Source organism: Coturnix japonica, chromosome 13 (assembly GCF_054131305.1).
Source record: "Coturnix japonica strain WE chromosome 13, WE-NBRP24, whole genome shotgun sequence".
In the NCBI taxonomy this organism is placed as follows: domain Eukaryota; kingdom Metazoa; phylum Chordata; class Aves; order Galliformes; family Phasianidae; genus Coturnix; species Coturnix japonica.
In genome coordinates, this window is record NC_140675.1 from 11,975,352 (window position 1) to 11,989,560 (window position 14,209).

The 14,209-nt window shown below is 52.2% G+C and overlaps 1 protein-coding gene across 15 annotated transcripts in view; it reads right to left on the minus strand.

The window, feature by feature from the left end:
* The window catches only part of RNF216 (ring finger protein 216), a 65,219-nt gene that overhangs the window by 2,819 nt on the left and 48,191 nt on the right, over positions 1-14,209 (minus strand). For all 15 annotated transcript variants that reach the window (XM_085513890.1, XM_085513889.1, XM_085513886.1 and 12 more), the window contains 3 exons: positions 8,769-8,866; positions 6,070-6,292; positions 271-340 (listed from right to left, as the gene is read on the minus strand). In XM_085513890.1, the coding sequence (XP_085370016.1) occupies positions 271-340; positions 6,070-6,292; positions 8,769-8,866 (391 nt within the window). The remainder of the gene's footprint in view (positions 1-270; positions 341-6,069; positions 6,293-8,768; positions 8,867-14,209) is intronic.

Genomic DNA, 14,209 nt, shown 5'->3' on the forward strand with positions numbered 1-14,209 from the left:
CATAGGCACGAGGTTGGAAGGTTGGCTCCTTCCATCAGCAGCACAGCACGAGCACACTCATGTAGGGCTGCCCCCTGCGTGCCTCTGTTCCCTTTTCTCCCCACTGTCCCACCAACACCTGCAAGCAACACCACTTCAAAGCCAGGCAGGTTCCCAGCAGGAACAGTGCGATGGTTTGCATGCAGTGTTCAAAGAAAACAGCAAACCCAGAGCTGGGAGCCCCACACTCTGCAGTCATCCTTGGTCTGATCTCAAAGCAAAGCAACTTACCTCCATTTTTCTTCCTCTGCTCCTCTTCAGCCTCCTTCTGAATCTCTTGAATTATCTTCTCGTCATCCTCCTAGGAATCAGAGCATAAAGAATCAGAATAATTCCTGCTGAAGCTGCTTTCTATTCTCTCAGCACAGCTTTTGGCATGAGTTTGTACAGGAAAAGAGACAAATTCAGCTGGGTTGTCTTTGTCCAGGATGCCCCATGGTCAACCCAAAGCAAAGCTGTGACAAGGGACTGCCATACGAGCAACGTGCACAGAGCCAAGCTGGCTCCATGGAATATACCTAAGAGGCTTAGATCAGCTTTCCAGGGAGATCACTGCTAAAATTCATTGCCTTGATGGAAACCAGAGAGCTGCAACCCAGCTCCGCCCATCCAAAGAGTTGCTGGAGAGCCGTTAATCTTCTCAATGGCAATCGTCTATTAAATATTTACACTGTGCGAGCACTTCTTGAGTTTTTGGCCCAGCAGCTGGAATTAACACAACTTAAATCCTGGCTCTAGTAGCTAAACGGTGCCGTAACGAGGCCATTTAGATCTTATCTGTAACTGTGAGGAGGACATAAATCACAGCACGGTGCTGTAATATCTATCCAGATGTCATAGCTGGAATATTCAGACCCATTGCTCAATGGGAAATTGAAAGCATCCCTCTGCACATCACCTTTTCCTTTTTCTCAACCCAACATCTCAGCAGTCAGACCCAGGGTCACTGTTAAGCATCAGGTGGCTGCAGGGACCCAGCACTGATGCTGGCACATCCTTGATCAAGTGAAGGGAGCACGGAGAACAAAGCACTGGAAGAACACCATGCAAGTCCTGAGCTGGCCAAGAAGGACACCCATGGGTGGCAGAGCCCCATTTTGAGCAGTGCTCTGGGACTACATTCAAAATATGCTGCAGGTGCCTTTGGCACAGCCAGCCTTCCCAGCCCACTGCGCAGCCCCACACATGTCCGGCAGCACCAGAACCTTGCTGCTCTGTTCCCACCACAGATAAGGTTTCCCCGGGAGACAGAAGTTATCTTCATCTGCACAAAGCCACTGAGCTCAGCACCTCCCTCCCTTGGATTGCTCTTTGAATCAATGGTTAAATGAAGGCCTTCCAGCACGCGGTATTTCATCCAAGCGGGTTGTTTCCATGGCCCGTTAATTACAGCCTATCCATCTCCATAAAAAGTGCTGAAGAATGGCTCTTGTGAGCCTGCACGGAGCTTCTGATCGCCCTACGAGCATCAGATTGCAGCTGGAAAGCAGCTGAGCCAGACAGCACAGCTCCTCACTGTCCAGGCAGTGCAGGGATGGCCCCGAAGCTTCAGGATCTGTTCAGTTTTGTCTCATGGATATTGTTTTTCAACACCATTGGAAACCAGATTAGCTGCCTCTCCCACCCCACTGCTCTTAATGGAAACATCCACCTGTGGGTTGGTTGTTTTTTAGGCTCTATGGAAAGAAGATAACAAGCTCAACAGAACACTATTCCCTCCATTCCCTTTCCTCACACAGAGGTAAAAATCTCACCTCAAAGCCTAGAAATATGCAGGTTCTCTTCTACTTAAAGTCTGAGTCCAGAATTAGCTTTCTAAAGCAGTGCTTTCCAGATGCTGCCATCCTACTGCCATCAGAGTGCTACCAGCCACGGGTCCATCCCATCCCATCCCATCCCATCCCATCCCATCCCATCCCATCCCACCCCATCCCATCCCATCCCATCCCATCCCATCATCAATCCCTGCAGAAATCTGAGGGCTCAGACCAGCAACAGCCCAGCTCCATAGGATCCTCCTGCAGCAGGGGCCACTTGACCCCGCGTTACCCTGCAGCTGACCCCTGCACCACATTCAGCCCTACAGAGCCATCTGCCCGCACCCCCGGGATGCTGCTCCAATCACTGCAGCTCCTGGAGCGGAGCAAAGGCACAAAGCAGCAAACCCCCATCTGTCAGAGCTGCAAAGCGAGCCCTGTCCGCAGGGATAACATAAACCACATCACCTTAAGTGCAGAGCCCATCTGCAGAAAGGGGCAGACCTTGCAGGCTGGGACCCATTAATATCAAGGGAACAAAAATACACCGCACAACATGCACCTTCCTGCTTAGAAGCAGGAGCTGACACACACTGGGTTTGGCACAACACACTGGGTTCAGTAGCTGCGGTATTTCGCTAAGACCCACATTCCAGCTGGAACAGAACAGGGAGGGGGATGCATGCAGTGAGGTAACTGGGGGCTACTTGGAAGGACAGCTGATGCCATGAGACCTGGCTATTGCATTCTGCACCGTCAGGAGCAAGAAATAAGCCTGACCCCTCTGCATTTCTAGGGATTCATTTAGGAGCAAAGGGCCCGCACCAAAAAATAAGGTTTTCTTTGCCACACTCGGGTTGGTTTGGTGCTAATGTCACATGGGGTGGAGGCACCATTTCAAAAGCCTCCTGTGTCTGTTTGCTGAGAGGATTCCCAACCCTTCATAAGGGCTGGATTATGATTTTCATCACCCGCTTGCAAGGAGGCATTGATCCCATCGAGTTCACAGTCATCTTCCCGTCAGCTGCCATCGCCTACAGCAAGAAGAGATGAGGAAGGGAAACGGCAGAGCCCTGAGTGCTGGGGGGTTTGAGGTGTCAGAGCAAGGAGGGGTCCTTTGGCTGTGAGGGACAACATGAAGGGTGATGCTGCAGCACGGGAGGAGGGGAAAGGCGAGGGCTGCTACCCCTCCCTATCTGCAAGGGCTGCAGAAAGCAAGTGAGGTTATTTGCAGCACCTGCCACAGCACTGACTGACACAACAGGGCCGTGCGTGCCCACGCTGTGAGCAGCATCACACAGCAGTGAGCTGGGCAATGCCTGGTGCTGGGGGCTGCACCCAGAGCAGAGCTGGGCACGGTCACAGAGCTGCTGGGAAACATGGGAGGAAGGAAATGCAGCAGTGAGAGATAATGAGAGCACTGCCAGCCACGCAGGGCCAAGCCTCAAACAGGACCCCCCTGCTCAGAGCAGCATACCCACAGAGCTTTGGAAAGCGCTGCTTTTAGCTGTTGTGCTTCTCACTGCCTTCCTTAGTTATTAAGTGCTGGAGGAAAACGGCTGCTGCCTCCTGGGATGGAGACCAGGACTGGGGCTGTTTGGGCTGCACTCCCTGCCCGGCCTTCAGCAAGAGGCTGGGGGTGTATCTGCCACCGTTACCTCCTCCCACTTTCTGCCATTCCACATATGTGTGGCCACAGCCGTTCCCAATCAACTCGCAGTGATTTTCAGGCCAAAGGACTGCAGGGTTTTGTTTCAAATCATTCCCAGATCGGCTGCAGGGCGGTGGGGGCTGCTCCTGCAGTGCAGAGTGGGAACAGGAGCAGTGCTGTGGGGGGGGAGCAGAGAAACACAGTCCTTTTAGCAACAGCCGTTGCTATTGGTGCATCTTGATGGCTTTCTGGGCATGCCATGAATTCACCATATGCTTCTGATTAAGGCATTATAGAGCATGTTGGAAAGAAACTGAGTTTGGAGGGTGTTTCCCCACCATTGCAGACTTCCCTTCAAACACTGAACTCACTGCATTCCATGCACTTCCTCGATGCAGCTGCGTTTTGTCAGTCTTTGTTCAGCAGCTCCTGGCAGCAGTGCTGGAAAGAGGGATAACTGCATGGCTGCAGCAGAACATTGATCGTGGTGCGATGGCTGAGCACGGCTGCAGCTCATCTCCGAGCCTGCAAGCATCGCCCAGTGCTTGTGAAGCATTACAGTGCAGGCAGCAGCCTCTCCTTACAAGCAGTCAGAAGGGTCTGCTTTATTCTCCCAAGATCACGGCAGACAAAGACGCACAGATGCTGCTGCTCCCTGAGTCCTTCATTCTGAACCCGAGCCGTGAATAGGTCCATTGATCCTCCATCAAGAATCGCTTCAGACTCAGAAAACCTTAAACGGACGGTGAAGAACAAAGCTGCCCTATTTTAAAGGAACTCAAATTCTGCCTTCAATAATGAGGGATTAAACCCAGGCAGATTTTGCCACCAAAGTGTGAAACTACCCAGCCCAGGTCTAACAAAGCTGCAGCCTGTGGCCGTGAAATAGAAACAGACGGTGCTCCTGTGACTGCACCATGGTCTGCTGTGAGCACAGCTCTGCAGAACAGCACCAGCCCATCACCCTCTAAAAGCCACATTTTGGTGGCAAATGTGTGCCCTCCCCATCCTGCAGCAGGAGATGCTCCTGGGCAATGGGCTGCAAAGCCCACCATGGGCAGGCCTGTGTCCTCTGCCTTTGTGCACACACTGAACAGGGCTGCAGCTATAACAGATGCACTCACACACGGACAGCACAAGGCATCCACTGACCTCAATGGAATGAAAGAAACGGAACAAAAAGAGGAAATGGAAGCAAGGAAGGCCCAAGAAGATGCCATGCCAACAGCCCCGGGGTTGGACAGCATCACCCCAGACAAAGGACAGGACACTGCAATGGCATTTTGCAGGTTCACATCCCCACGTGCAGATCCACACTCACATCTCCCACATCACCTCCTGCTCACAGAAAGCAGATCACCAGGAAGGACTGCACCACAGCCTCTAACAGCACCACTCACAATGGACAACGCAAACCGAAGCTCATCATTGCACCCTGAGAAGCCAACAGCTGAGTTTCACGTTATTCTCTGCACTGCAGCGAGGGCACTCACCCTGCTTCAACTCCCCAGAGGACCAAAAGCAAAGCAGGCAGTGCCAGCTCTTTGCTGACGGTGGGAAATCTTTCTCTGCCACAATATTGGTTAATTAGAGAGCTGGAAAGGGCCCGGTGACAGTGCCTTCTTTGTGCTGCCTGCTTATTTATTTATTTTAAAGTACAGTATGAGCTTTTTTGAGAGGCCCCATGTTTTCTCTGGCTCGGAACAAATGCCATTACTGAGCACAATCAGCATCCTGATGGGAACAAAGGACTCAGCACCACGTTGTGTCTCAGTGGGAAACAGGGAGGGGCTGTGGGATGGCACAGCCATGTGTCCCAAATGGGGGTACCTGGAAGCAGGTGCCTCTGTTTAGAGTAACACTTATCACTGACAGATAACACACAATACAAGCAGGCAAGAAGAGGACTAAGAAGCTTGCTCTGGTAGAAGGAAGAGATGCAGTGCCTTTGCTTTTTGCTCCATATGAGCTCAGGATTGTGCACGTTCCCAGCAAGAGATGCTGCGAGCAGGCTGGCAAGATGCAGCATCCTGAGACAAAGGAGCATTGGAACAAGTGAAGCCCAAAGAAGCTCTGAGAAGGCAGATCCACACTCACACTGCTCTGCTACTCTGCTGAAATCGGGAGATTCAGCCCCTGCCTTTGGATTTCTGGTACGGACAACCTCTACTCATAGAGCTGCTGCATGAAATCGCCCCATCCCGCAGCTACAACAGCATTACAGTGCAAAGTTTCAAGTTTCTTACTACAGCTTCCCTCACAGCACAGTGGTATTTCAGTTCTTCCTTTGCAGCTGTTGACAACAGCCGTGAGAACGGACACAATTGCAGCTTTGGCCCTTTGGCTCACAGGGATTGGCAGAGAGAGAGAGAAGCAGATAAGCAGAGCTATGGGGCACCAGGAGGACAGCAGGTGCAGAGCCACAGCAAACAGCAACCCGGATGCAGAGCTAAGAACAAGTTGTGGTCAGATGGGACTCTGTGCTGATGTGGGCTTAGAGGAAAAATGTCACACTGCCTAAAAACACTCGCTTCTCTTCATTGGAAAGCATGCATTGCAATGGCACTGAACGATAACTGAAATCAGAGTGCAAACTGCTCCCCAGCATCTTCCTTCACTTACTGTGGGATCCGTCCAGAGAGAGCACTTGGTGCAGTCCTGGCAGGGAGCACCAGGTGAGCGGGGGTGCTGGCAGAAGTGGTCGTAGCCATTGATGGCAGCCCTGCACAGGTAGCACATCTGAGCTCCGCAGCGGCACGACATGCGGTTGCAGCCCTCTGATTTGATCAGGCCGGTCCCACACTTGTGGCATTTTCTGATTCGAGCTGCTGTCATTTTCTCTTCTCTGCGACACAAAGAGGAGAGGAAGGAGGATTAGAGAAGGAGTGTCTGCGTTCACCAGTGCACTACCATTCCTGCCACTACATCCCAGCAGCCCCACAGCCCCGCTCCCACTTCTTTCCTCCTACACCATCTCCACAGTCCGATGCTGTTCCAAGGAGGTCTGGGCTCAGCTCCACTTGGAGCCAGCCCATGACAACTCGAGAACAAATTAAGTGAAAGAAAGTCAATGGCAGCCTGCGTGCTACAGCCCTGATTCTGGTTTCCATGCGAGCCAAAACACAGCGGTGCTGGGCTCCGGATCGGGAGGAATTCACACCATAAGTCAGGAGACCAAAGGGCACACAGATTCCTGCCTCGGCTGGGAAGAAATACAGTCAAGGAGATAAAGCTTGGGAAAAGCAAACTGCTGTGGTCATCTGCCAGCTAGTTTAGTGCCCGGCTGTTGCTGCGGCTACAAAGATGCCATGATCGCATAGACTGCTTTCAATCCCAGCTGCTGTGCTACAGATTTATTTGGCTTCTGTTAAGTTTAAATCAGTGGCTGAAAAATAATCACAATTTTCCCCACAGAAACTCAGCTTTCCCAAGAAGATGCTCTGCATAATTTTTCCAGAGGTTATTCCTTTAGGTGTGCAAGACAGGGAGGGGTGGGAAGGCAGCGCAGGGCACGGTCCCTGTCCCCAGCCCCTGTCCCCAGCAGGCAGCCAGGAAGGGACACGCTCTGAGCAAAGGTTTGGCTCGTGGCAATGCTGTTTTGGCACAGAACTGGAGGAAAGCATCGGTCACTTAATTAAAAGACTTAAGAATACAAGTTGTCAGCCTGAGGGCCAATTTTATGACCGCTGGGGATCACGTTACAGTTTAATTCGCAGCCGAGAAGTGAAATTTGACGACAGCAGAGGGAAGGGACTGCATTTGGACAGAGGGAGGCACGGCCCCTTGGCTGCGCTGACCCTGCAGCACAGAACCAGCAGCCAGCATCTCCACCCAGCTGCTCCAGGGGATCAGCAAAGCCTGCACGCGTTTGGGAGATGACAGGGTGGGATTTTTAAGGAGGATCCCAGCAACAGAGCAGGCAACAGCACAGCCCCTCAAACTGCTTCATACACAAAGCCAGAGGAGAAGTGAATGGCGAGCAGAAAAACGAGCAGCCAAAAGTGGGGATTTCAGCTGCCTTGCAGCTACACCAAGCTCCCCTGCAGCTATATCCAGCACGATGCGTGCCCAGGCTTTGGGAAATGGGCTAAGAATAGACAGGAAGGAAAAAAATCAACTTGAGCCTGACTGCTCTGAGCAGCAGCTGCTCTTCCCTCCTCTGCTCAACAGGATGCTGCTGATGCAGACTTTTTTTGGAAACTCTGAGCGAGGCAGGAAGCTTGGCCTGAGCTCCAGCTGTGCTTCCCTTTCCTTACGCAGGGCTTCAAAAGGAAGCTCTCATTGTATGGTGCAGTGCAGCTCACCTATCTGCTGCAATGATCTGCCAAAAGTTTTCAAACCGATTTGCTTTTTGTGTTTTTTTTTTCCATATTAGGGACATGACAACTTGTTTCTCCTCCTCCTCACCCCTCTTTCCTATAGGGAAAGGAGTGGTGAGAGAAAGAAGCCATATCAAATCTGTAACAACGTTCCGCTCTCAAGTACAGGCTGTGGGATGAGCAAGCAACAGTCATTCAGCTTCACAGCGGTGGAGCTTTCCAACCTCTACTCATACCAGACAGACTGAATCAGAGAGGAAAGGATTGGGCAACACAGGCAGTTCCCGTCGGGCTGTGCCAAACATGCTGAGCCCCGCGGCTCAGCCCTCACTCGTTTCCTAAAGCCAGCGGATTTTGTCATGTACTGCAGCAAGGAGAGAAACGAGGCCTTCCAAAGACATGAGGGACACATCTGGGTATGTCAGAAAGCGACTCTATTCCGTAAAGATTCCTACCAACCAGTTAATAGCACAGATGAGCACCTCCGCTTCCACAAAGCCAGAAAGCCGTGGCTGAGTAAGCCACTCTTCAGCATGTTGTCACCAGTTGAGATTTTCAAATGGTCCTGAGCTACTCTGACTCAATACACATCCCTGCCTCTCACAACACCTCCCTTCTGCCCCAGGCGAATGGAGGCAAGACTCAGCGGGCTTTCTCACCTCTGTGAGGCTCTCCAGGTGCTGGCCTGTGAGACATGGGGCCAGCCAGAGCAACAGGCCACGCTGCCAACAAGTCTCCCACGTTCTCAGGTTACCACCTGGATCCGCTGCCAATTACCTTTCACAGAAAGAAATCCCATCCCAGGGGCTGTCTGCCCCCTCCAGCTTGATGTCTTCAGAACACAATGGAAGGCATTGACACCCAGCAAGGCTTCAGGGCTTCCAACATTTACAAGAACAGCTGAGTTTCTTATCCCTTCCTCCACACCAGTTCTGTGCCTGGTGTATCGCTGTTATAATTTTACCCACTCCCCATCTGTGCCAGCTTGCGGGGTTCACTTACATGGATGTCCTATACTTGATGTCGTCCTTCTCAGCCAGCTGCTCGCAGGTGAGGTTCATGTGCTCCTTCCACAGCCCCTGGCACTTCCGACATGTTTCCTGAGGAAGACAACAAGCATTAAAGGATGAGAAGACCCAGCACACCACTAAGAGCATCAGGGACTGGAAGAATTCCCATCTTTTCCCAGTACATTGCAGATTCTTACTTGAGGATGGGGCTGGCAAATCTGTGTAGAAATACGAGGGCCCAGAAGGTCTGTCCTCCAGTATAGACCACAGCGAGTCCATCAATAATAGGAGCAATGGGGTGGTCTTCAAGGCATGAGAACCCAGGAACAAAACACAACTGGAGCTACCAACAACAGTGCAAAACAAGTCCATCCATACCAGTCTACCTAAGACTCATGGAACAGCCAACAGCTCGGCTGCAAACTTGCAGCAGCAGGCTGCAGACATGAAAACACGATGCTGAAGGTCAGCAGGCCTGTGGGTTTCCTGACCCAAACCTTTCACCTTCACACAAGGGCCTTTCAGATCAGCACACGCTGCAAAGCTTGTCAGTGTTTTGCTGCTGCATTGAGAACTGCTTCATCCCACAGGCATGAGAGTCTACACTCAGCTTGGTGAAACCTCACTAAATAAAGTTAGGATGGCTTACATGAGTAAACAGCTGAAAAGCAGGATGTGGACACACATCCACAGAACAGAGGTGGCATAGCAACAAATATTTATGAATTGAACCAGAACAGCTGAACTAAATTTAAAGCAAGTGACCAAACTCTCTTGTTCCTATAAACTCTCCAGCTAAAAGGCTCAGCCTGGCTGGTAGAGCTGCACGGAGCAGGAGCTGTGGAGGCTCTGCTGGCAACAGAACTTGGACCAGCACTGGGACATGGTTGATTTTCTTCATTGGCCATCCAAAGAAAACATAATTTTGTTTTGGGTCAAACAAGAGATTTTCCTTTAATTTGAGAGAGATTAAAAAACATCCAAATCAAACTTGGAAGAAGCGCGTGTTTTGTGATCCAACTGTTTCATCTTCAGGATGGCTGGGACTCAGCCTTTAAATCCAACCTCCCCTGGCAGGAAAACCATCTGGCTGCAAAGCATCCTCCCTCCCTCCCTTCCTCCACCACGCGGCCCCACCAGCCTTGCCCTGCTCCAGTCATACAACCAGAGCACTGAGACAACCCCCAGTGTGCTTTTAACAAAGAAACTGGACATTCAGTGAACATATATCACCATTTGCTGCTGTCTGACCAAGTTCTCCTCTGCTCAGAGACACACGTAGGCAGCAGAGAGCTTTTGATCAGCCATCAGACAAACAGGACGGAGACCAAAGCTCCCAAGGAAGCTGCCCCTAGGAGGGTGACAAATGTTGACTTGTTTGTGCTCACCAGGAGATGCCTCACAGCTTGGGCTTTCATCTCAGGAATTAAGGGCCCCTCGTGCAGCTTAGCAGACAGGATACTTCCGCACCTTGCAGGGCACGGGGCTGTAAGAAGGCGAAAGCCATGCATCCCAAAGCATCGCCAGCCCTCCTTCCCCTTTCAATCACCACTCGGGCAGTTTCAAGATCAGAAGTGCTGGATGTCCAGGCACAGCAAGGGTTAAAAGCAGCCCTGCTACACGGAGCCACTTTCACATGCCAGCAACAAAGATCTAACAGCTTTTTGCCAGAAGGGTTGGCAGGCTCTCCAGCCAGGAGCCTGCAATTCCCAACTACTTCACTCCAGGAGCCTCTTTCGCTGCCCAATTAGATGCCCGTCCGCAGCAGATGGTGCTGCTCAGGGTTTGGTACCAAGCCCCCCCCTTTGCCTTTTGCTATTACACCACCCTCATTTCCAACACCGTGGTTAAATAATGCCTTCCCCTTGAGCTGTTGCTGCTTGCCCAACATTTGTCTCCTACACTTGGGAAAAAGGATTCCTTGACAGTCGAGGAGGAAGAAAACAGGCACAGCACGCAGCCTCATGAACACCCCACATTCCTCCCTTTGGGGTGAGCACCGTGCAGTCAATGCCATGGGTGCTGGGCTACGTGTGGATCACACGTGGGGTCCTGCCCATAGGGAGCTGTGGCTGAGCACTACAAAGAACAGACCCCCACCACTTCAACTCCTGACCCCAGCTGGGTTCATCCCATTCCAAGTACAGCCCCTGACCCCGCTGCCTCCTCCCAGACTGAGATAGGACGGATGTGAGGATGCAGGAGCTGCTAACAGATCTGCACACAACTCCCCTCCCTGCTCTCCCAACACAATGGGCCATTGTCTGTGGGTACAGGAGCTCCCATTGGATCCCTCTGCACAAAGGCCTATGGTTCAGGCAAAGGGAGCTGCTCCAACGCCATAACCGCAGTCAGAACAGCAGAACAACCTTTTGCATTTCTATGCTCCCCTGATTCAAACCTGCTTGGCCGATGGGAGGTTTTGCACCTCTCATGCAATAACAATTCTAATCTCGACAGAACTTCCACAGAGGGTTCTTTCATTTCAGGAGCAGCTTTTTGCTCGATAAGGAAACGTACTCCACCATTTCCATATTAATGAACCTAAACACACAGTAGGACGGCTGATTTTCTCTATTGTATAACCTTGGCACCAAGACAGGCTACCACACAACAAGGCAGCTCTAAACCCACATAGAGGGGGAATGCATCCTTCCCACCCCCCGCAGCTTCCACACCCACCCCAAACCTAAGAGGCCTCCGGCTTCTCCTTCAGTGCTTGGTGAGCAATAGGCAGTGCTGCAAAGCACGCTTCACTTGGCTTTTAGCAGCACGTCAGTTCAATTCCTCATGAACCCACTGCATTTCCCCTGCAGTTCCCAGCCCACACCTACAGGCAGGTACAGATATACAGCCCACACTTCAGGTTTGGAGGAGCTTTGGCACTGGGAACGGTGCACGGATGCAGGAGATTAAGCATCTCCCGCCTGCTGCATCTGCCCCAGCCTGGCAGGCAGCCTGGGACAGCCCACAGGGCACCGGGCCGGGACAGCAGAGGGGAGGATGTGATGGAGAGGGTGTTCCATGGCTCTGTAATCTCCTCGCCATGCAGCTGTTGGAGGCAGAGCTCTGTTTCCTCTCCCCGGCCGCCAGGAAGCAGCCGGGATTAACACAAACAGTTTGGGTTCAGGAGGATCCTTTGTTCCCAGGGTCAGCAGCTTTCTGTGCTGGTGCAGCCTGAGCTTCGGGCATCACAACCTTTGAAGGCCCTTCTTAATTGCCCCTGCACCTAACGAAGGCGGAAGGAAACACCTTATGGGAATGGCCGTTCCTCAGCACTTCCACTGCTCCTCGCACTGCAGACGCTGCAGTTTTAAAACACAGCCCAAACTTATTTTCCTTGTGCCTCCACCCTCCACTAAAAATAACCCTGTGAGCTCCAGCCCACGGATGGGGGGAGGGGGGGGGGAAGCCTCAGCATCCCCCCGACCCCACATTGCTGCCAACCTGGCCGAGCTGCATGGGTAGAAACAGAGGATGCAAACAGATGAGAGGCTGTTTGCACGGCCCACGGCATTCCTGTGTGCCTGCTGCTCCTGGAGGAGTTCACACGAAGCCATTTACTGACTGAGCAAAATGCAAAGAGGGGCGGCCAAGAAATAAAAACACGAGACAAGCTCAGTGTAACCAACAGGCAGCACACGGGGCTGTCATCGCCGCCCTCCAGCTCGCAGCGGTGGCTCTGAGCAGAGCCCAGTGCTTCCTTAACTCTCCATATGCTGTTAATTAAATCCTCCTGCTGCCGCCCCACGGGTCCCCCCAGCCCTATGGATGGGCACACGGGGATGCTGGTGGCTGTGCTCCCTGCTGGGAGCCAAGGGGAGGCGAAGCACATTGCAGCCCTTTGACGCTCGCTGAGACCCAGATCGATTCCCTGCTCCTTCCTGCTCTTAGAGACACAATAGTGCAGGGCTAACCTCAAATCAGCCAAGTTTTACTCCAAACCAGATGTGAATGCAACAGGCTCAGAATAGCAACTCCATACTGTGCTGGTTTAATTAAAGGGCGGCAGCTCCCAACCAGAAGAGTTAATGGGAAAGCACAGAGAAGCACTCAGCCTTCCTCCCCACTGAGTGCCCACTGCAATGCCCTCATCTACAAACGGGCACAGAAGTGGCTAAACAAGGGCACAACAAGCACGGATAAGCTGTTGTGAGCAAGCTCCTGTAGGGCTCTGCATGGGATTTCCCATACATTAAGCTGGGATTGAGAGGATACAACCCAGCCCGAGATGATCCACTGAGGAGAGAGCCAGCTTTATGGGTGTACGAAGAGAAGGGACCGCAGCTCTGCAGGCACGGCTCCAAGAAGTGGCACTGCTCCCAGATGCACAAAAGCCGCGGTGGTTTCCTGCTCCTCCTCCTCCCAAAGCCCCGTTCCTCGGGCAGCGCTGCCGCTCAGTGGCTGCTGCTCACACGGCAGCACTGGGAGAAGCACCGGGACTCAGGTCTGCCTGCCTTGCACAGCACTGGTTCAATGCAGCAGGAGGAATACAGCAGAGATGCAAGCATTGGACTGGTCTGCTGGTCTCTGGATGTGCCAGAGGGCAGGTAAACAGAGTGCTGTGGGTGATGGGGAGTCAAACCTGGATAAGGAAAATCCACATTGATACCCGAACACACGTCAGCTGTGCTGCATAAAGCTCTTACAGCCACATAGCAAACAACGCTACCAAATGTGACAGATCCAGCCAATACTCTTGTTAAACTGAGCACCTTCAAAACACTGCAGACACATGGTGCCCTTCTGCTTCCAGCAATGCACACGGAGGGTGAAGATACCTACAAGCTTATGAGGTTTGTGCTGTCCAAGTCAGCGCTTGGCAGCTCCTTCCCTGTGCCTGCCTGAGGTGGTGGCATCTGTGTTATCCACAATTTAGAATCATGAAGGTCAAAAAAGACCTACCCAAGATGGCCAACCCCAACCCATCCCACCACGACACCAAACCAGTTTCCTTTGGAACTGTTCAGCAGTGCCTGAACGCTCATCCAGAAAAGAAACGTGTCCCTAATACCCAACCTGAACCTCCACTGCTGCAACTCAAGGCCGTTCCCTCCCATCCTGCATTTCCCAAAACATCTACTGAAAACCCAAGCAAGCCTTTCCTCCCCCAGAGCTCAGCTCTAAAGGCCGGATTAGCTGCAGTTTGGTTGTGGTAGTCAGGCACCCAGAACAGAAATATCTGCAGCTTCACACAGGACGTGCTGTTCTGCACCAGTATCACAGTGCTGGTCACAGGGGAAACTGCTACACGAGAACCTGCTCGCCTACCAGAACACACTGAGAATAAGAGGAACAGCCCTTCTGTTGGTGCTTTCATTTCATCTATAAAACCTTGAGGAATTGTGCAGGCAGGGGAGCCCAGCCCTCAGTCGCTTTACCAGGGTGGGTTAAACACAAACCTCATGCTGAAGATGGTGTTGAAATCAGCAT